At 48.8% G+C, this 23,363-nt stretch overlaps 1 protein-coding gene across 4 annotated transcripts in view; it reads left to right on the forward strand.

The window, feature by feature from the left end:
* The window catches only part of PPP1R13B (protein phosphatase 1 regulatory subunit 13B), a 93,048-nt gene that overhangs the window by 58,128 nt on the left and 11,557 nt on the right, over positions 1-23,363 (forward strand). For all 4 annotated transcript variants that reach the window (XM_082737417.1, XM_082737414.1, XM_082737415.1 and 1 more), the window contains exons 5-8: positions 15,089-15,190; positions 17,001-17,175; positions 17,909-18,105; positions 20,281-20,421. In XM_082737417.1, the coding sequence (XP_082593543.1) occupies positions 15,089-15,190; positions 17,001-17,175; positions 17,909-18,105; positions 20,281-20,421 (615 nt within the window). The remainder of the gene's footprint in view (positions 1-15,088; positions 15,191-17,000; positions 17,176-17,908; positions 18,106-20,280; positions 20,422-23,363) is intronic.

A 23,363-nucleotide genomic window follows, 5' to 3' on the forward strand; every position in this document is an offset into this window, starting at 1 on the left:
TTTGACTTTATATGGGTGAATTTTATTTATTTATTTATTCAAACAGAAGAGAGGAAGTTTTTTTTTTTTTTTTTTTTTTTGTTAAGATTTTATTTGTCAGAGAGAGATCAGATCACAAGTAGGCAGAGAGGCAGGCAGAGAGAGAGAGAAGCAGGCTCCTTGCTGAGCAGAGAGCCCAATGTGGGACTCAATCCCAGGACTCTGGGATCATGACCTGAGCTAAAGGCAGCCGTTTAACCCACTGAGCACCCAGGCATCCCTGTGGGTGAATTTTAATCATAAGAGTAATTCACTTTATCAGATAAAATAGTGTATCATAGTATTATTACAGGGGTTGGGGAGTATTTTGGATACTAATTGACTCCTATTTGTGAGGCTTAATAATTGTTGGAATATGAAATGTTGCAGCTCCAGAATATAATGAAATGTTAGACTCAATTTTACTAAGTATTTTTTTGTGATACAAATAAGTCTTCATGTTTATAATCTATCTTGATATCATTATCAGGTGTTTTCTTTTTTTTTTTTTTTTTTTTAAGATTTTATTTATTTATTTGACAGAGAGAGATGACAAGCAGGCAGAGAGGCAGGCAGAGAGAGAGGAGGAAGCAGGCTCCCTGCTGAGCAGAGAGCCCGATGCGGGGCTCGATCCCAGGACCCTGGGATCATGACCTGAGCCGAAGGCAGCGGCTTAACCCACTGAGCCACCCAGGCGCCCCCGGTGTTTTCTTTTGTTTGCTAAGTAAGCAAGTAAAAATGCTCTCCAAACCTGAACATTTCCAACATATGCAAAAAGAGAAATGACTAAAGGATCTAGACTATTATGTGGGGATAAATAGATCTTATCCTAATTATTTTGTCAGAGTTTCACTTTTGACATGTTTGTCATTTTTGGAGTGATGTCATACTAAGAACCCAGTTGTACTTTTAAAAATCAGTTATACCAGCAAATAAAAATTAAAAAATAAAACATTAGTTAAAGTTTTAAACAAATATCTTGTTAAATTACCAGAAAGGATCCTGGCTGATTGATCTAATTATTTTTTTACCATTTTAGTGTGAAATATACAGAGAATGTGTGAAATATGCACAGGTTAAAGAATTACTAAAAAAACCCACTCAGATAACTACTACCGAGGCTTAAAATTTCTTTCTTTATTCTTTTTAAAACAACTCTATCCAATTTATTTTGGTTTTAGACCAAAGACATACAGGCACATTGTTCGGTGGTGGCTACTTGAAGACTGATTCACATTCCACAGTGAAAGAAAGGGTGTTTTTAGAGATAGGTGGGTAAACAAATCACAGCACAGCCTGAGAAGTGCAGGAAAGGTAGAACAAGACACTGAAATAATCGGATTTGATCTGATTCACTTCCTGAGGTGGCTCTCAGGAGAGATTTCCAGGAGTTGGAGATCAGAGGCATCTGCTAGGACACTGGGAAGAGCGTGAAGCGCTGTGGGCGGCAGAGAGCGCAAAACACATTGGTAACAGTGGAGGGTACATGTGGGGACGAGGAGGGCGCCTGGGCGGCCCAGTGGGTTGGGCCTCTGCCTCCCGCTGGGGTCATGATCTCAGGGTCCTGGGACTGAGCCCAGGGAGCCTGCTTCCTCCTCTCTCTCTGCCTGCCTCTCTGCCTGCTTGTGATCTCTCTCTGTCAAATAAATAAATAAAATCTTTAAAAAGAAAAAAAAAAGATGTGGGGACGAGGAAGGTAGGGGTGACGCTGAGCCGGGGCTAGAGCTGATCTGTACTGGTCAGGGGAGGGGCCGGATCCTCACTGCACTGAGCCTGGCCTTACTCTTGCAGGGTCGTAAGCAAGGGAAAGGATGAGCTGCGTTTTAGAGAGAGCCTCTGGTGCTGGTGTGAGAGTTCCGTGTCCGGCATGGGGCTGGCAGTGAGACTGGGGACGGGGAGGCCTGTGCGGTCACTGTGGAATGTATACTTCAGTAGACTCACAACTGGAGTCCCAGAGAGAGACTGACTTCCAAAGGAAATATCGGAAAAGAAGAATTTCAAGGTCATGGAGACACAAGCTCAAAAGGCATACGTCTGTAATACAATTTAGAAGAAAGGAGGTTTTAATTCATTCATTTTTGAAAAAAAAATTTATTAATTTGAGACAGAGCATGAGCAGGGAGAAGGATCACAAGGAGAGGGAGAGGCTGACTGGGTGGCTCAGTGGGTTAAAACTCTGCCTTTGGCTCAGGTCATGATCTCAGGGTCCTGGGATCGAGCCCCGCACCGGGCTCTCTGCTCAACAGGGAGCTTGCTTCACCCTCTCTCTCTGCCTGCCTCTCTGTCTACTTGTGATCTCTCTCTGTGTGTCAAATAAACAAAATCTTTAAAAAAAAAAAGGAGAGGGGAAAGCAGACTCCCCACTGAGCAGGGAGCCTGACACAGGGCTCAGTCCCAGGACCCCGGGATCATGACCTGAGCCGAAGGCAGATGCTTAACAACTGAGCCACCCAGGTGCCCCTAAAAACAGCATTTTCATCCGATTCAGACTAATCAGCAGATGGCATCTGGTAGAACATTTGCCCTTTGAAACACTAGACAGCTGGTAGTGGGGGCAGTCCTCCGTGTGTGCGCTGCAGCCTGTTCTGAGAGCAGCGGGGGCCAGAGCATCTCATGTGAGGGGCCAGCACATCCCGTGTGAGGGGACAGCATCCACTACGAGATGCAGACCCGGGCTGAGCTGCTGGCGCTGCTGCTCCTGCACCGCTGGGCTCGGGAGAGCCACTCAACCGGCTGCCGGAGCTCAGCTCTCTCCTCTGGGGGGCTGCAGAGCTTCCCCCGGAGGCACTGTGTAAGCGGTCAGTAAAATAGCCACCAGCTCGGGTTAACGAGACGACGTGCGAGTGCGCGTTGCGTGCGGTTGCATCTGTAGAATCTGGAACTCATTAGGAAGGAGTTCTCTCACGTCTCTGGAAGTGATGTCAGATCCTGAGGGTCAGAACAATTGCAGGAGAGATTATCTGTAGAGGATCAGGAAAAGCTTCGGGAAGCAGATGGCATTGCCACAGAGCCTGGAAGGACGGGTAGAGTTTAGGAAGTGGGGGAAAGGGCTTTGCAGCCAGAAGGAATAACGTGGGCAAAAAGAGGAAGGTGGGGGCGCCTGGGTGGCTCAGTGGGTTGGGCAGCTGCCTTCGGCTCAGGTCATGATCCCAGGGTCCTGGGATCGAGTCCCACATCAGGCTCCTTGCTTGGCGGGGAGCCTGCTTCTCCCTCTGCCTGCCGCTCTGTCTGCCTGTGCTCGCTTGCTCTCTCCCTCTCTAACAAATAAATAAATAAAATTTAAAAAAAAAATAGGAAGGTGGGAAGTGTCAGCTCTGGAGTGGAGAGGAAAGCCGGCTATGAGAGCGATCAGGAGCGCTGAGCAACGGCTTATGTTTTCAGCCACGTAGGCTGAAGTCCCCGGTGAGGCCTAGGTTCCTGGAGGAAATGTAGTCATTGATAACAGTAAGACGTTGAGGGAGGAAGCTGGGGTCGGAGGGAAGGGGGAGTTTGGTTTTAGACATGCTGGGGAGAAGTGCTGGTTTGGCCTACAAATCAAAATGTGAATCTGACCCGGGGAATGGCGGCTCTGGGGCTCCTTTGAAAGAGAGCAGGGCTGGAGGGCTGGAGCCCGCCCAGGGTGCCTCTGTGGCCTCCGCGTCAGCTAGTGCGGAAAGGGGCAAAGAGGACAGACCGTTGAGCGCCGGCACGGCGTCTCGTCGCGACTTGAAAGCTTGGGGAATTTTCTTTGCCCAAGTAATAGTACAATGACATTCTTGTCTGTTATAGCCAGGGTGAAGTTACTTAGTTGAGTATTAAAGTCAGCACATCAGGATTAGGGCTGACATCTGAGGTGACCCAGTAGCTGGTCGGTGTTTAGTTGCTGACAAAATCCACTAGTCTTTCCTGTTGACTGACTGCCAAGGAATTTAGGTTAGTCCTTGAGGATGAAAGCAGCATTTATGGTTAAAACCTCTACTGATTGCATTGTTAGCTAGCTCTCTGAAACAGAGGCCCATAAACGTAAACATTCCCTGTCTCTGTAGGTGACAGTGCTGTTGGGAATAACAACTGAACTCCTGCAAGTAGCCAGTAACAGAATGAGAGACGTCAGACTTTACAGTAAATGGATGTGGCGGTTTTAAAAATATGTCTGCAGATTCTTTAAAATGCCTCTCTTTGGGGTGCCTGGGTGGCTCAGTCGATAAGTGTCTGTCTTCGGCTCAGGTCTTGATCCCAGGGTCCTGGGATCGAGCCCCACATTGGGCTCTCTGCTCAAGCCCCAGGAGGCTGCTTCTCCCTCTCCCGTTCCCCCTGCTTGTGTTCACCTCTCTTGCTGTCTCTTTCTCTGTTAAATAAATAAACAAAATCTTTTTAAAAATAAAATAAAATGCCTCTCTTCCAAAGATGGAGTCTAATTCCACTCTTCTCACAGACATAATGACTTGCTCCTAACAGAATTTGGAGGAAGTGATACTATGTAACTTCTGAGGCTAATTCATTAAAGATAGCTTCCCCCGGTGCTCCCTCTTAGACTGTTTGCTTTGGGGGACATCAGCCACCATGTTGTGGGTGCACTCAAGCAAGCAGCTCTGTGAAGAGGTCTGCTTGGTAGCCACGTGAGTGTGCCGTCTTGGAATCAGATTCTCCAATTCATCAAGCCTTAAGCCCTAACATTCGGCTCAACCTCATGAGAAATTTTTTTTTCTTTTTTTTTTTTTTCAAGATTTCATTTATTTATTTGACAGAGAGATACACAGTGAGAGAGGGAGCACAAGCAAGGGGAGAGGGAGAGGGAGAAGCAGGCTTCCTATTGAGCAGGCAGCCTGATGTGGGGCTCGGTCCTCAGACCCTGGGTTCATGACCTGAACCAAAGGCAGACGCTTAATGACTGAGCCACCCAGGCGCCCTGAGGGAGAGAATCTTAAGTAGGCTCTATGCCCAGCACAGAGCCTGATGCAGGGCTTGATCTCACAACCCAGAGATCATGACCTGAGCAGACATCAAGAGTCGGATACTTAACCAAATGAGCCATCCAGGTGCCCCAGGATCATGAGACATCTTAAGCCAGAACTGCCCAGCCAAGCTGCTCCTTGATCCTTTATCCACAGAAACTGTGAGCCATAATGAATATTTGTTGTGTTTTAAGCCCCTAAATTTAGATGTGATCTATTAGCAGCAACAGAGAACTAATACATAGCTTTGGAATGAATAACATGGGCTCTTGATTCCCAAATTGTTTTCACAAGTGTACAGTGTATGAGTTGAATAATGAAGACTTTCTTACATAAATAGTAAGCAACACATAGATACATTTGAAAACTAAAGTGTCATGTAGTGGAGTGTGTTGTACTGGCCAAAGGAGGTGAAGAAGGCTTCGAGGCATGGGTGGCGGCGGTGGGGAACGGGAAGGCATCCCTCTGTGGAATGGCTTCGAGATGTAAATTCTTCCTTTCACATCATTTTCTTCACCAGTTTTTCAACTTTGGGGGAGATTGCACTCAAACTGAGCTTAAAAATAAAGTTACAGGGGGCGCCTGGGTGGCTCAGTGGGTTAAGCCGCTGCCTTCGGCTCAGGTCATGATCTCAGGGTCCTGGGATCGAGCCCCGCATCCGGCTCTCTGCTCAGCAGGGAGCCTGCTTCCTCTCCCTCTCTCTCTGCCTGCCTCTCTGCCTGCTGTCATCTCTCTCTGTTAAATAAAATAAATAAACAAACAAATAAATAAATAAAATAAAGTTACGGGAAGGGGGGAGGGGGGGAGCCAGGAGTTCCCTGCTACGTGGGAAGACCAAAGACTAGACTGTAGGAAAAGCAAACAGAAGCCGTGTTTCGAAGACCTGTCTTACAGGCGTTTCGTCAGTGTGTAAGAAGTGCGTCTGAAATAGCTAGCAGCTTGGTTCTTGAAAGATCTCTGAACCGTGTGCACCTGCTGGGGCGAGTGGGTCAGGACCCCGTCATGAGACAGGTGGAAGGGAAAACCGAGTCACAGTATTTTCTCTAGCGACAAACGAGACGTGGCGGTCCGGGGCGAGTGAAGCACACCAGGCGGGTGATGCCAGTCAGAAGACGGCACGGCGCTGATCAGCATCCGCCCAGCCTCGGGGATGCGGCGCGCCAGAATGTGAGGAAGGGCTCCCGGGTCTGTGTGCGAGGGAGAGGAGACCACGCTGAATACATAGGTAGAAATGACGTTACCACAGCTGGTAATGTCGTGTTTCTGAGTGACCAGACCAGAGAAGGCATAGAGTGGACAAGTCTCCTTTGGCCATTGCTTGGTACAGTCTCATTTCCAAATCCTGTATGGTCTTTCTAGTTCCTAAGGACAAGAATTAAAATATTATTTTATATTAAATTAAGTGTTACAGTACGGGAAAGCATCATTAGGGCAGCACAAGCCAAATGAGAGAGCACTTCAAACCGACAGAGTTAACCCAGGAGCGCAGCGGACCAGAGGGCAGAGGAGACGGCCACCCTTTGTCCCCTGGAACGTGCTCACAGCACAGCACTGGGGCTCGTCTGGGCAAGGCACGTCCTCTGCTCTGATGAGCAGCTGGGTTGAGTAAATTGGCTGTTTGCCTGAAACTGTAATGTCAAAATATCTCTTTAGAGGGCATTTAGTGTGGTTTTTTGTTTGCTTTGTTTTTGCATTTAGTGTGTTTTTGAATGAAAATCATTTATACCAGAAAAATAAAAGTCTGGCAAAAGCATAATTTTTCAGGAACTGCTGTGTGAAGAGTCATTAACAGAAGGGACACTGTGCCAAGTGATTGAGTCCTTTTGTTTCCATAAATAAAATCGCCGCCTCTGATAAGTTCTTTGCACGTGTTAGAAAAAGACACCAGGCACCTGTTGACAGACTGCATTGCTGGTGTGTGGGAAGACACAGCGAGGTCTTCACGGTGTGACTGGCGTGGGGCGGGAGACGTGCATGTGTCGTGTAATTGTCCGCAGTGGTTTGTTTGTTTTTAATGCCTGGGTTATTGTATCACCAGTTTCAAAACTCTATTTATAACATCACCTGAAGAGACCTTTGATTAAAGGCGTGTTACCTGTTGACTTGTGATCCAGAGATTTCAACCGTAGTTATCAAGTGAGGCATAGTCTTTCTGAATATCTTAGTTGTGACAGCCTGTTTTTCAGGCATATGGTAGCTTCGGGAGCCATGGCTTAGTACAAATGAGATATTAGCCTGGGAAATAAGCCCCTTTTCCTTATCTACCTTTTTTTTTTTTTTTTTTAAGGTTTTGTTTATTCATGAGAGACAGAGAAGGGGACGGCAGAGGGAGAGACTGACGCCCTCCAGAGCAGAGAGCCCGATCCGGACCTGAGCGGAGGCAGACAGTTAACCGGCTGAGCCACCCAGGCGCTTTCCTTATCTAGCTTCTGACTAGTCTATTTTTTTTTTTTTTTAAGATTTTATTTATCTGTTTGACAGACAGAGATCACAAGTAGTCAGAGAGGCAGGCAGAGAGAGAGAGGGAAGCAGGCTCCCTAATGAGCAGAAAGCCCGATGCGGGACTTGATCCCAGGACCCTGAGATCATGACCTGAGCTGAAGGCAGAGGCTTTAACCCACTGAGCCACCCAGGTGCCCATAACTTCTGACTAGTCTTATTTATTGTTAGCTTATTTATTGAAAATCTGGTCATAGTATGTTTGGTGTTGATCACTTTTTTGGACATTAAATTGTGGACATTTTTATGCTTTTTAAAATCACTTATCTAGGAGCGCCTGGGTGGCTTAGTGGGTTGGCCCTCCGCCTTTGGCTCACGACATGGTCTCAGGGTCCTGGGATCGAGTCCCGCATCGGGCTCTCTGCTCAGCGTGGAGCCTGCTTCCCCCCCTCTCTCTGCCTGCCTCCGTGCCTACTTGTGATCTCTCTCTGTCAAATAAATGAATAAAATCTTTTAAAAAATAAATAAATAAAATAAAATAAAATCACTTATCTAGGGGTGCGTGGGTGGCTCAGTCAGTTAAGCATCAGGCTCCCTGCTCACCGGGGAGTCTGTTTTTCCCTCTGCCTCTCCCCCTGCTTGTGCCCTTTCTCTCTCTCAAATAAATGAATAAAATCTTTCTAAAAAATTAAAAAATAAAATTACTTATCTAAATGCCATTTATGGAACACTTTCTTTGCCAAGGGTTTTTTTTGTTTAAAAAGAGGATAATTGAAATGTAAACATTGATACCATCAAGTGTTGGGTAAAGATGTAGAGAACCTAGAACTTCCCATGTGCCTGTAGGGTTATAAAATGGCAGGCTTCAGTTTGGAAAACAATGTGGCAGTTTCTGTAAGTCAAACACAAAAGTACCACGTACCCCACCTGTTCTGCTTTCTTGACGCTGGTTACCCAAGAGAAGCCAGAACACTTGTCCACATAGATACCGGCACATGAATACTCAAGACAGCTTTCTTCATCCCAGTCCAAAAGCGGAAACAACCCACATGCCCATTAACAGGTGAATGGACTGGCAGAGTGTGGTCTATCCAGACAGCAGGATCCTACCCAGCAGTAAAAAGGAGCAAATTACTGATGCGCATAGCAACACGGATGATACCAGAAGCATCTTGGGGATGAGAGAAGCCGGCCCATAGCAGCACACTGCACGGTCCGTTTGTGCAGAATTCCCCCGCAAACAGACGAGGCTGTCAGGACACAATGACAGGCCCACATCTGTGCTTGCAGGGCCGCGGGGAGGGGTTGGTGGTGTGAGGAGTGCAGGGGACGAGCCGGTGACAAAACTCATTCAGCGCTGTACCTCACACGGGTGCGTTTTATTGCCCGAGAGCTGCACCTCAGTAAAGCTGTTAAGAAAGTGAACATGGGGGCGCCTGGATGGCTCAGTTAAGCATCCAACTCTTGATTCTGGTTCAGGTCATGATCTCAGGGTCTTGATTTGAGCCCTGTCGGCCTCTGTGCTGGGCATGGAATGTGTTCCAGATTCTCCTCCTCCCTCTTCCTTGCCCCCCATAATAATAAGTAAAAGTTAACATTGGTTTCACTGTGTATTTGTTAAACTAGTTATTCGTCATTTCATTTTGTTTACCTCTCAGTATGGATTTTTTTTTTTTAAGCCCAATTTTGGGACAGAGAATACAGTATGGATATTTTTGAAGTTTTGTGTATGAAATGGACTAGAGTATGCTTATCAATTTTTTAAAATTGCTAATATCTTAAATTTAAGACCATAAAAAATGAAACGTTTTTATTTTTGCCTTTTTTTTTTTTTTTTTAAGGTTATTTGAGGGGTGCCTGCCTGGCTCAGACCTTAAGCATCTGCTTTTGGCTCAGGTCATGATCACAGGGTACTGAGATCGGCCCAGTCAGGCTTCCTGCTCCATAGGAGGCTGCTTCTCCCTCTCCCGCTCCCCCTGCTTGTGTTCCCTCTCTTGCTGTGTCTCTCTCTGTCAAATAAATTTTTTTTAAAGTCTTTATAAAAAAAAAAAAAAGATTATTTGAGACAGGATGAGCAGGAGGAGGGCTGAGGGCCAGGGAGAAGGACTCCCCACTGAGCAGGGACCGACCAGGGCTCAAGCCCAGGACCCCAAGATCATGACATGAGCGGAAGGCAGACGCTGGACCGCCCAGGTGCCCCTGTGTTTGGGTACTTGGGAGTGTTGTGAAATAACGCCTTTACTTGAAATTTTCCTAAAGTCGGGAATAATGTACAGAGGGCTTAGCTTGGGTTCGTTGTTTTGGGAAGGGAGGTTTTAAGAGAATCCTTTTATCTGCAGCCCCACGGTTCCCGGGACGACTCGGCTAGTCGCCGAGGGGGGAGGCGCGCCGGCTCGGCCGCTCCGGTCAGGGCCCTTGCGCGCGGGGACGGGCACGGAGCTGTCGCGGCGCGCGTGTGAGTATAAGGGGGACTGGGCTCTGGCGCTCGAGGTCCATCTGAGGCTGCCGTTGCGAGATCGCTTCTCCGTCGGGCAGGCTCCCCGCGAGCAGCGAGAAGCCGCGCTCCACTTGCTTCTGACCTGAGCCCCCGCGGCCCGGACGGCGTCCGGCGTGGCGAGGGCCAGGCCTTGTCCTGGCCTGTGGGGCACGTGTGCCGCGTCCGGACGACGCCAGCTCCCGGGAGCCCGTCGCACGGCCCTGCCGCGGCTCGCGGGAAAGCGGGAAAGGCCGGGCGAGGCGGGGGCGCCGGCCGGCTCAGTGGGCGCGCGGGGCTCCGGCTCTTGGGGCTGGGCTGCGCCGGCTGCTCAGCCTCGAAGGGCCGTGAGGGCGGGAGCGGCCGGTTTACGACTCCGGTCAGCAGGCTGTGGTCCTCGTCGGCGCTGGGGCCGGGCCCTGGGCCGGGTGACTGGGTGCCGGGTGCGGGACCCGCAGCGGGCCGGGCCAGGAGGAGCCCTGGGAGAAGCCTTCCATCAGGTCCGTACTGGCGGGGCGCCGGGGCGGCTCAGCGGGTGGGGCCTCTGCCTTCACCTCCCGTCGTGGCCCCGGGGTCCTGGGGTCGAGTCCCGCGTGGGGCTCTCAGGGCGCTCGGCAGGGGCCTGCTTCTCCCCCACCCCCGCCTGCTGCTCCGCTTACTTGTGATCTCTCTCCCAGTTAAATAAACGAATAATCTTTAAAAAAAAATATTTTGTGTAAAAGCATTGTAACAGCAGTAAGTCTCTCGATTTATCATTTTGCGAGTAGATTGTGGAAGTTTGGAGACCGCGGACAGGACTGGAGAAGCGATCGTGGGGGCGGGGCGGCGGAGGCCTCGGTGTTTCTCGGCTCTTGTTGGGGCGGGGGCGGGGGTCGTTAGACCGGGAGGTGGGAGGCCACGCGTGTTGGGGGCGATGGGAGCGCGGGAGAGCACGGACGCTCTCCCCGGAGTGCGGAGCTGACGTGCAGTGCTGCGGGAGGGCCTGCGGACGGACGGGCACCGGGGTGCTGCGGCTGCCCGGGGCGCCCTCTGCGCCGCGTTGGGCGTGGCCCGCGGGGCTGCCCCCAGGGAGCCCGCGCCGCTTCTGCCGCTCGCGGAGGCGGCACGTCCCTCTGGGACCTCGTGCGGGACGGGACGGACTCCGTGAGCACAGGGAGCGCCGTCTGACTTCGAGCTCCGTGCTGCGAAGAGAAAGCAGCGGGGAATTCGGCCCCAGGTTTGAAGCCCGAGTGCGTCCTCGGGATCGAAACTCGCCAGGAGGCCCGAGTTGGCCGGGAGAGAAGCCACCGTGATCAGCCCCTGATAAAAGGATTGAATTTGCACTGAGGTTTTCGTTTTCTTAAATAACTGAAATGGAGCTTCTTTTTGTTTAATATTCACATTGGACAGTTAAGGGAATATATGCTAACAGGTTATGTGTTGCGTATTTGGTGACTTACAAGTTGACGGTGGCTGGTGGTTTTCTCACCCACTGGAAAGACAGGGAAGTCGCACAGGCCGGTGCTGGCCGGGGCAGCGTGTGTGCGGGAAGAGCGAGCCGTCCAGAGACCCGCCCCTGGACGACATGCGGATTTGTGAAAAGGTCCTTATTTTTTGTTAATTATTACTGGAATTAAAATGAAATATAAAAGAAAAAACAAAGTTACACAGGGATGTTCACTTTGAAAGGATTCATTAAGCTGTACAATATGTAGTTTTCTGTATGTAAGATCTATTCAATACAATATTTTTAAATAAAAGTGTATAGGGGCACCTGAGTGGCTCAGTGGGTTAAGCCTCTGCCTTCGGCTCAAGTCATGGTTTCAGGGTCCTGGGATCAAGCCCCAGGTCGGGCTCTCTGCTCAGCAGGGAACCTGCTTCCCCCTCTCTCTCTGCCTGCGTCTCTGCCTACTTGTGACCTCTCTGTGTCAAATAAATAAATAAAATCTCTTCTTTTTAAAAAATTACAGTGTATATTAGCATATATGGAAGATATTCCTGAATTATTACAGCCGTTTAGTGTTGCCATAAACAACACAACACGAGCATTTGAATGTCTCCTTGTGATCTTTTCATTGTACTATAAGCCACTGGCATAGGGAGGAGAGCCCAAAGACTCTTTGTTTAAGTTGTAAAATTATGAAATTAATGTAAATTGAAAGAGTTGGTGAATGGACATAGCTTTTCTTTTTTTTTTTTTTTTTTTAAGATTTTATTTATTTACTTGACAGAGATCACAAGTAGGCAGAGAGGCAGACAGAGAGAGAGAGCGGAGGAAGCAGGCTCCCTGCCGAGCAGAGAGCCCGATGCGGGACTCGATCCCAGGACCCTGAGATCATGACCTGAGCTGAAGGCAGCGGCTTAACCCACTGAGCCACCCAGGCACCCGGACATAGCTTTTCTTTTGTCAGAAATACTTCTAACAAGTAAAAGTTCTGGAGGTTTCTAAAAATACCTTCGGTTACAGTGATTAGAAAATCTAGTATGTGGAAATTAGCAACCTATTATTAGAGTTAAAACAAAGTTCAGGCATTCTGATGGTTCTGCCAGGCGTTGGTTTTTTTGTTTTTTTGTTTTGTTTTGTTTTTTTGTAGAATAAACAAATTTCTCGTCAAATGGAACTCTGTATTTGGCAGTTTGCAGTGTCTGGTCTTGAAAAGGGGCGGGGGGTTCCAGTGGAGATTGTTGAACAAATGCTGATTCCATTTTTCAAGAAGGTGCTTGAACATCTGAAGATATGGGGAGACCTGGAGTCAGCGGAACGGGGGTCACCAAAGAGCGGAAGGTGAAAGAGTTCTGAGAGCCAGATGAACCTGGAAGCAGAGAGTGGTGTGGTCTGGAGCCAGACTGGCGCCCCCACGGTTAGCGCGGAAGGGGCTGGGAGAAGGGACGCGCGGCTGGGACTGCAGCTCTGCCCCCTCGCAGTTCTGTGCCCCATGCGTGTCCCTTCATCTTCCCCCATGATGCCTCACCCAGCGCAGGGCTCCTCCTGTCCCCACACGGACGTGTTTAAAACCGGGCCATACGCTGTGTGTAACCCAGGGAGTTCCGTGCAGGGAGTGTGTGCGGTCCAGAGGAGCGTGATGCCCTGTTGGTGGAGAACAAGGGCTCCGCGTCCTGCTCGGCCGCGCGGGCCGTCACACCTGTGACGCACGGGGCCAGCTTCTCTCTGCTTGTTCTCTCATCTCTGGCCTGGGCCTCCGGCAGTGCTTCCCTGAGTGTCCCTGTGAGGCTCATGGCAGGCTCATTAATGGAGGGTACCTAGTCCGGTGTGTGACACAGGATGAGCATGATAGAAACACCTGGTGTTATGGCTTGTCATCATGAACAGAGGACAGGGACATGCCGTCCAGTGCCATCAGTTGCCACTCCTCTAGATCTTACCTTTGTGTATTCACTTCACAGATACAATTCTGTCAATAATGGGTCAGTCCTTGGTTTAAGCCGTATATATGGCATTTTTAGTGAGGTATTTGTATTTTTAGAATGTTCCATATATTTCAGCTTCTCAAGACCAGGCTGCGGTGAAGAGGACATTTGTCCTCAGGAGTCACCTGCACTCTTTGTAGGTTGTGTTTCCTCAAAACATTTGACATCCCCATTTATTCAAATATATCCTTAAATAATCAGTCCAAAAAGAGGAAAAGAGGGCGCCTGGGTGGCTCAGTGGGTTAAGCCTCTGCCTTCAGCTCAGGTCATGATCTCGGAGTCCTGGGATCGAGCCCCGCATCGGGCTTTCTGCTCATTAGGGAGCCTGCTTCCCCCTCTCTCTCTGCCTGCCTCTGCCTACTTGTCTCTGTCTGTCAAATAAATAGGTAAAATCTTAAAAAAAAAAAAAAAGTCCAGTATAATTAACATATAGTGTTATGTTAGCTTCAAGTGGATATAGGGGTTCAGCAGTCCTGCCCGTGACCCAGCGCTCATCAGGGTAACTGCACTCTTCCCCCATCACCTGTTTACCCCTCCCCTCTGGTAACCACCAGTTTGTTCTCTATAGTTAAGAGTCTGTTTGGGGGGGGGGCGCCTGGGTGGCTCAGTGGGTTAAGCCGCTGCCTTCGGCTCAGGATATGGTCCCAGGGTCCTGGGATCGAGTCCCGCATCGGGCTCTCTGCTCAGCGGGGAGCCTGCTTCCCTCTCTCTCTCTCTCTGGCTGCCTCTCTGTCTACTTGTGATTTCTCTCTGTCAAATAAATAAATCTTTAAAAAAAAAAAAAAAAGAGTCTGTTTGGGGCTTGTCTCTTTTGTTCTTTTTCTTTTGTTTCTTAAATTCCACATATGAGTGAAATCATATAATATTTGTCTTTCTCTGACTTATTTTACTTAGCATTATACTCTCTAAGTCCATCCGTGTTGTTGCAAATGGCAAAGTTTCATTCTTTTTTACAGCTGAGTACTATTCCATTATGTGTGTACTGCAGCTTTATGTGTTCCTCTATCAATGGACATTTGGGCTGTTTCTGTATCTTGGCTGTTGTAAATAAAACTGCTTTAAACATAGGGGTCAATATATCTTTTTGAATTAGTGTTTTCACTTTCTCTGGGTGATTACACAGTAGTGAAATAGTATGTATGTACGTACGGATGGATGGATGGATCATATGGTAGTTCTATTTTTATTTTTTATTTATTTTCTTAGAAAGAGAGCACGAGATGGGGGCCAGGGAGAGGCAGTGGCAGAGGGAGAATCTTTTCTGTTTGTTTGTTTGCTTTTGTTTTTGTGGCGGGCAAGGTTTATTGAGCACTAGCAAAGTGATAGTACGAAGCTCCCACAGAGGGAGAGGACTAAGAGGGTTGCCCGAGAGGGAGACTCTTCAACAGGCTCCATATTTAGCCGAGAGTCTGATGCAAGGCTCAAGCTCACAGTTTTGAGACCATGACCTGAGTGGAAGTCAAGAGTTGGGACACTTAACTGACGGAGCCATCCAGGTGCCCCAGTGGTGGTTCTATTTTTCATTTTTTGAGGAAACTCCATACTCTTTTCCACAATGGCTGTACCAGTTTGTGTTCCCACAAGTTGGGTCCCTTTTTAATACACTGTCTGGCATATTTTAAAAAGCTGCTATTTAATAAAAGCTGAACAAGCAAGAAAAGTTTTTCTGTACAATTAATTTGTATTATCCTAACTTCTAGAAGGAAAGCTGTTCTAAGATCCTGATGTGTAATGTGTTCTGACACTAGAGAAGAGCGGTTATGCAGCTCTGCAGGTAAACCTCCATTGCAGCCTGAGCGCGTTTTGTTCCCTGTAGGTTGGAAGCGCACGCGTAGAGCTCACCCTCTCCGAGCTCCAGGATATGGCGGCCAGGCAGCAGCAGCAAATTGAAAATCAGCAGCAAATGTTGGTTGCCAAGGTGAGTTATAAGAGCAGAGGCGGGAAATTTTCAGAAAGGGTGTTCTTTAATGGTTGTTTTTGATTGGAGTTCCTGCATTCGTGGGCTCCACTTGTAAGTAGGACCATGTCATGGGAAGTACTGAAAATAATGTCTTTCTGTCTTTGTGATCTCTTCTGTAATGAGAACTGAATGTTGTAGCTTCTGAAAGTTGGGAGGGCATCAGAGCAAGACCCTTCACACGCTTATTCAGACAACCCAGAGTAGGAAATGGTTGACCTTTGTTCTCCAACTGGTGATGGAATTTGGGTGAAGACACGGGTCAGGGGCCCCTGAGAAAATGACCGTTGGTTATCCAGGATTCCCCTCATGCCACTCTGCACGGACTTTGTTTGGTTTATTATGATACCAAGCAGTTAATGCTTTTTTTATATAGTATATAAAAAAATAGTATATAGCTCTGCATTTGTCAGTGAAATGCTATAACCAGATTTGAAATTTTTCTTGTCATGGACTAAAAAAATCAGATCTGTTACTCGTGCATGCTGGAGAATATTCATGTTGTAATGATCTCAAATGTTCTGAAACTGCTATGAAAAACTGCGACACCAAGAGGGTATGAAAACATTTCTGCCTGGGTTCGTGTCGCTTTCTCAGAGAGAGATTGACCTGAAAGCCAAATGTTCTCACTTATCAGGTGGCCACATGTACTTCATTGTACTAGCCACTGTTTTGTGGGTATGTAACAGCATCAGTTGGGCGTGTTTTTAGAAGTTGTCTTACAAGGTTTTTTGGATTTACAAGAATTAAAGACAAGAGTTAAGTAAATTGGGAAGTATCTCATCCCATTAACAAGATTTTTAAGGTGAAATGTACATAGTATTACACAATTACAACATTTTCTAGTTTTCCTTTTTATTTCCTTTTCAAATATTGATCCAAGAGTATTACTAATAAAAAGATTCTGGGCATTTTCAGCAGTGTGAATTACAAGTTAATGCTAGCACAAGTGTGTGTTTTACATATCAGGTACGTGTTTCCTGACTTAGAATCCTGTCACTCCTGCATCATCACACTTAGTCCCCTCCTTACTCAGGTCTGTTCTATGCATATGAGTAGGACCATGAGTATTTCATGTCGACTCTTACCCTCAATGTGTGTCTTCACATGAATCCGGAAAGACTATCGAAGAGTACTACACAACTCTTATTTTAGGACTGTCCTGTCCTGTCCTTATTTGACTGTAGAGTACTCCATGAGTTTTGAAGAAACTATCTCTAAAGAAAACGGGCATTTCTTAACTGTCCATTGTTAATTCAGCAAATCAGAGGGTTATTTCCTTACCGATCTCCTTGTCTGTTTTCGATACAAGACTCTATGCCGGTCAGTGCCCATTTCCTTTCAGAGGTAACTAAAGGACCTTGGGAAGCTGCTTTCTGGCAGCAGGAAACGTTAACCTGACCGCAGGAATCGAGGGCTGGACAGGGCTTCCCACCCAGGAAGGAGAGGAAGTCGTATGAACGCAGGGGACACGTAGGCTTGACGTTCTCCTGCTGGGAGATGTTCTGAGGAAGCGTCTGAGTTAGCTGAGCGGTGTAGGTCAGCGTGCATGGTCAACGGTACCTGGAAACATCTTCACACTCTCACCACCGCTCACCGATGTGTGCCCAGCATTGTCGGTTCTGTGTGGGCTGGTGTTTGCAAGGTGGCGAGGGCATTTCTCTAACGTTCATTCAGATGGGCGGTCCGGTGCGAGCCGCACAGAGCTTTCTCACGTGCGATGGTGACCGTGTCTTCAGTTCTCACCGTTCCCTGTTTCCTCTCTTGCTAGGAGCAGCGTTTACACTTCCTAAAGCAGCAGGAACGCCGCCAGCAGCAGTCTATTTCTGAGAACGAGAAGCTTCAGAAATTGAAAGAACGAGTCGAGGCCCAGGAAAATAAGCTGAAGAAAATTCGTGCCATGAGAGGACAAGTAGACTACAGCAAAATTATGAACGGCAATCTGTGTACGCTTGCGCGACCTTGCTCAGCACCCACACTCGGGCACGGATAAAATGAAAGAGTCCAGCTCCGGACACTTTCACACAGACCTGTGTCCGATCTTGCTATAGGAAGTGCCCCGAAGCGTTGCCCTGTTACCTGCATCTAAAAGGACGGGGCCAGTTAGGTTAAATGGTCTGGGAAGGGCCTTGGTAACATTTGTCATTTATTAGCTGCCCTCTGGACTAGGGCTGCAGGGCCACAAGAGTGCGTGCATTATGAAGGTCTGTTGTAATTGAACAGCTTAACCTTCATCTGGGTAGTAAGATAAACCATACAAATGCTCACTTTTTTTCCTGAGCGTATAGATTTTTTGTTGTTTTCTCAATTCAGTTAGTGCCTATTATGTCGACAGGCAAGACAGACTTGGATTCCTGCCCTTATGAAGTCTTTTCTTTGTTCTGTGGGTGCACTGAGATTCCTAAGTGGCCTGGCCAGGCTAGCCTCTGGACTGGTCGTCAGTACACATGGAGTCAGCCAAGTGGGCAGTCGCATTGTGCTCCAGAGGCGTGTTGAAAAGTGTGTTGGATTTTGCATATCACAGTTCTCCCCCCAAGGTCTGGCCATAGATGATGGTAGAGCTGAGTTGAATGTATAGAAATGAAGACAAAATCCCAGAGCCAAAATGACAGAATGATACGAAAACAAAGCGTATCAACTAAATGATGTTTTTTATTCTTTATTGCTGGAAAATTGTAGCTGCTGAGATAGAAAGGTTCAGCGCCATGTTCCAGGAGAAGAAGCAGGAAGTGCAGACTGCGATTTTACGAGTTGATCAGCTCAGTCAGCAGCTGGAAGATTTAAAGAGAGGCAAGCTGAGCGGGCTCCCGGCGTACAGCGGCAGGCTGGCGGGACCGGCGGCGGCGGAGCTGAAGAGACTGTGCCAGGAGCTCCAGGTGACCTGCTGGGTCTGGGGAGCGGTGACGTCAAACATCTCTCAGGCTTTCTTCCCAGTGTGGGCGGAAGCCTCAGAAACTGAAAACAAGCGAAGGGATCCTAGGGTAATAGTAGGCACAAACTGTACTCAGTACAAGGAATCCTTAAAACCGCTTTGAGAAATAATTCACGTGGCATACAGTTCGTCCGTATGCCGGGTACTTGGGAAGCGGGCTTTAGTGTCTTCACTGGAGCTCTGCATCCACCACCACGATCAGCTTTAGAACATCTTCATCATCCCCAAAAGAAGCCACGTGCCTCTTTGCCGTCACCACACTACCCCTACCCCCTAAGCAACCGTGAATCTTTCTGTCTCTCTGGATTTGCCTGTTCTGGAAATTTCATGTGAGGAAACCATGCAATATGTCTTTTTTTGTGACAGGCATCTTCCACCTAGCATGTTTTCAGTTCAGAAATTCAATACAGAACTTAATTGGCATTGTAACGAACTAGAGAAAAAATTAAGCTTTAGATGATATTCAGGGTTTCTGGGTGCACTGCGTCTTGGTGAGATAGCTGTCTCCCACCCAGCTGGGGCTGCTCTCACAGACCTCCTAGCCCAGGGCACTGAAGCACAGACGTTGATTTTTCACAGCCGCAGGGGCTGGGAGTCCCAAGATTGGGTTCCTGGTGAGAGTCGGCTTCCTGGCTTCTCGCTGTGTGCCCACAGCTTGGTTTCTTTCCTTCTTCTTACAAGGGCGCTAATCCCATCGCGGGGCGCTGCCCTCAGGACCTCACCTCAGCCCGATCACCCCCAAAGGCCCCACCTCCCATAGGATCACCTGAAATGTTAGAACAACACACGAATTTTAGGGAGGACACAAGCATTCAGAAGCCAGAAACAAGTTTTGCAGTTATATTAGCACTTGCCAGAGAAGTTACTGTATCACTTTATGAAATGAAAATATATAATTACAGGACGCCTGGGTGGCTCAGTGGGTTAAAGCCTCTGCCTTTGGCTCGGGTCGTGATCCCAGGGTCCTGGGATCGAGCCCCGCATCGGGCTCTCTGCTCAGCAGGGAGCCTGCTTCCCTCTCTCTCTCTGCCTGCTGCTCTGCCTACTTGTCTGTCAAATAAATAAAATCTTAAAAAATATATATATATATGTATATATATATAAAATTACAAAGAGTAAAATTGCTTTTGTTGCTGTTAAGTTCTCTAACATAGATGCAGAGAAATAAAATACAGGAATTTAAGACTTCTTTTATGTTTTAAGCAATTGTTAAAAGGCAGTTTTTAAGGATATCTTGGGTGATGGGTGTGGTCAGTTTACTCATATGTGTCCATTTGCCAGGCTTTTTGACTGCGACTTGGACCTCACGGTGCACTGCCTCCAGTCCGGTGTACACATGCAAATGTGTGTTCCAGCACACATGTGCACCTGGGAGAGCTTCACAAGACTTAACCTTGTGTGTACAGTGCACGCTGATGCCTTCTGTGGCTCTTCTTTTTTTAAATTTTTATTTATTTTTAAAGATTTTATTTACTTATTTGACAGAGAGATCACAAGTAGGGATAGAGGCAGGCAGAGAGAGGGGGGAAGCACACTCCCCGCAGAGCAGAGAGCCTGATGTGGGACTCGATCCCAAGACCCTGAGATCATGACACGAGCCAAAGGCCGAGGCTTAACCCACTGGGCCCTCCAGGCGCCCCTGTGCTTCATTTTTAAGTGCTGGCTGCGGCCCGCTAGAATGATAGCCGTGCATCCCAGTGGACAAGCAAGGTCGTCCTCCCTGAATTTCCTGCTGCCTCTGCCTAAGGCGCTCGTTCAGTGGACTGTGTGCAGTGGGGCGCACACCTGTGCTTGGGTTCCTAGAGAATGTGCCCGGGGCGGGGATGGGGGGTGTCTGTGACACACCATTCCCAGGGTCTCCTGCAGTCATCACGGGCACGAGTTGCTCCAGGTGCTCCCAAGAACGTGTGTGTTTGCAGAGACAGAAGAGCTCTGTCCCGGCCCCATCTGTGCGGTACCTGTAGGCTGCTCAGCGCGTGGGCGACGGCGTACACACGTGCATAAATACACATAAGTGTCTGATGTTGCTTTTTCTTCTTTCCTTTTCTTTTGCTTTCTCTGCGAATAAGCATATGACTGTTTAATACAAATCATAAAAGTTGTATTTTGTAATTTGCAGATTCGTAACCAGCTTAACCAGGAACAGACTTCAAAGCTCCAGCAGCAGAAGGAGCTCTTGAACAAACGCAACATGGAGGTGGCCGTGATGGACAAGCGGATCAGTGAGCTGCGTGAGCGTCTCTATGGGAAGAAAATTCAGGCATGTGAGAGAGAAAATATTTGTGTGAGATGAACTAGGACGTGCAGGGGCACGTCTTCACTGGGATGGCATTTTGCGGCCCCGTTTGCCACAGCTGATGAAACATACATAAAAATGGCAGCAGCTAAAGGCTCTCCTTCCAAAGCCGCGTTTGTTTCCTGGTGGGTGGAATCCCAACTGCCTCTGTCTGCAGCCACAGCTGGTGTTCCCCGGCCCCCCACCCCCTGCCCTGTGCAGTTCTGTCCCCTCCATGGAGGGGTTGTGGCTCTGGCATTGCAGCCCCAGCTTGTCCCACTCTGCCACTGTATGCTGTGCCATGTGGGCACACTCCCTGACCTGTGTAGACACGTGTCCTTCCTGTAAACTCGTATGTCCTGCCTGCCCCAGCATGTTATTCTAACATGTGGGATGTTAGAGTAAGCCTGTGGGAGGGCTTTGTAAACCTCCAAGCAAAGTGCTACGTAAAGGGCTAGTGCTTGTTTTCTTAAATTGAAATTCAGTTAATTAACAGATATTTGTTTCAGGGGTATAGGTCTGTGATTCATCAGTCTTACGTAACACCCAGTACTCATAATAACACCTGCCCTCCCCAGTGTCCATCACCCAGTTACCTCATCCCTCTACCCCTCTCCCCGCCAGCAGCCCTCCGTCTGCTAAGCTAAATACATCAAGCAGAGAAAGATAGTTATCGTAGGATCTCAGTGATCTGTGGAATTTAAGAAAAAAGGAAGCAGAGGATCATAGGGGAAGAGAAGGAAAAATGAAAGAAGATGAAACCGGAGAGGGAAACAAACCAGAAGACCCCCCCCCCCTTTTTAAAGATTTTGTTTCGGGACACCTTGGTGGCTCAGTTGCTTAAGCAGCTGCCTTTGGCTCAGGTCATGATCCCGGCGTACTGGGATCGAGTCCCACATCGGGCTCCTTACTCGGCAGGAAGCCTGCTTCTCCCTCTGCCTCTGCCTGCCATTCTGTCTGCCTGTGCTCACTCTCTCTCTGACAAATAAATAAAATCTTAAAAAAAAAAAAATAAATAAATAAATAAAGATTTTGTTTCTATGACAGAGGGAGACACAGCAAGAGAGGGAACACAATCAGGGAGAGTGGGAGAGGGAGAAGCAGACTTCCCGCTGAGCAGGGACCCTGATGCGGGGCTCGATCCCAGGAGCCCAGGATCATGACCTGAGCCGAAGCAGCCACTTACGACTGAGCCACCCAGGTGCCCCCATAAGACTCTCTTGATCATAGGAAACAAACTGAGGGCTAGTGTTTTTTAAAAACTTTCATGTGGTATTTCAAAGGTAATAAATACTCTGAAAAATTAAGACAGTACAGAAATACTTGAAGGAAAATATGAAAGTCCCTTCTACCCTACTCTGATTCTTCAAGGATGATAGTTTTAAGGATTCTAGTCTTTTGCTTGATACAGACAGCAAGGTCATTTTTCACTGGAAATGGAACTGTAGGAAGGTGTCACTCACACTGTTCTCCTTCTCTGCTGTTTTCACTGCAACACGGGAATCTTCCCGGCCGTGACCTTGCTGCTTCTGCAGCTTCAGTAGAACACACAAGTCCCAAGGCCTGCGGCCCCTTCCCCCAACCCCCTTACCGAGCCGGGTGCCCCCACGTCCTACCATCACTGTCGGCACTAGAGCGATCACGAGCACCCCGAGAGCGTGTGGGAGAAGGGACCCTTGTGCACCAAGTCTGGCCGGACGTGGCACCTGGCCTGCCTTCCACGGGCGGCATCAGGATCGGAAGGAGCGGGCTGTCAGCGGAGCATCGCTCCCCGCGCACGCTCCATAACCGGTGCTTTCACAGGGTGACAGGTGGCCTCTTGTCAGCCGCTGTGGCACTAAGCAGCTCTCAGGAAGCGAATGTGGGCTCTGGAGCTTAGCCAGGGGCAGGGGCCTGCTGGGGGGCTGGTTAGGAGGTGCCGGAGGAGGGCACTTGCCCCTTGGTTGAGTGTCCTATTCAGTGGTGACAGGTGAAAGCTCTTCTCTGAAATCAGTCTGATCGTGTTTTTAACCAGAGGGTCAGTGGGTAACCCGGGTAACTCTGTTCTCCAAATAATGGTTTTCCTTCTTGTCTCGGTGAGCAGAACGAGGCCATGGGAGGGGAAGTGTGTGTGCTGTCCACGCCCGCTCACCCGGCACTCTTCGGCTGCGCACTCTGGCAATCGGGGCGCTGGGGAAACGGAGCAAGGGGGCAGGGGGAGAGGGCCGGGTGGGTGCGGAGATGGAGTCGGAGTGATGGGCTCACAGAGGGCGCACCCCTGCTACCCGCAGCCTGGACACGTGGGACCACACGTGCCACTGCTCCCGTCGGCGGGCCACATGCAGGCCCGGTTCCCTCCTTGTCCCAACACCTCAGTCTTTGTCTCCCAAGGCCCTTCACCAAAGGCCTGCGTCATGGAGAGTGATCGCTTCCCTCGGTGTCTGTCGCTATAAATGTCTCAGCTAAGCATATCCTCACAGCAACCTCCAGACACGTTTGCCCAAACCTCTGGGTATCGTGGCCTCAGCAAGCTGACACATAAAGTCGAGTGTCACAGACGGCTGGGTACACGTTCCTTCTTGCTTCCCAGGGGACTCTGCAAGTGATCTTTGTGAAGAAGGCGGTGCCACAGCATACATGCATCTCCACCCAAAGTTCCTAGGCACCTTTGGGCCGTTGGGAAAGTCCTGGACCCTCTCCCCAAAACGGCGCATGCTCATGTGCGCAGAGTTTCAAGACCAGAAGAGGTTGTGGATCTCGCATCCAAATAGGATCCCCTATTTGGGGGCCCCTGAGGTGTCAGTGACTCTCCGGGTCAGTCCCTGTTATGGACCCTCATGTTGTCAGCATCACGTGATCACTGTTGTTGGCTGTAGCGCCGTGTCCTTGCTGAGAATGGCAGAATTGTCTTCGGGGCTGGCCAAAGCCTTGCCGGGTGCCAGGCCTGG

Source organism: Mustela nivalis (assembly GCF_964662115.1).
Source record: "Mustela nivalis genome assembly, chromosome: 6".
NCBI lineage: Eukaryota > Metazoa > Chordata > Mammalia > Carnivora > Mustelidae > Mustela > Mustela nivalis.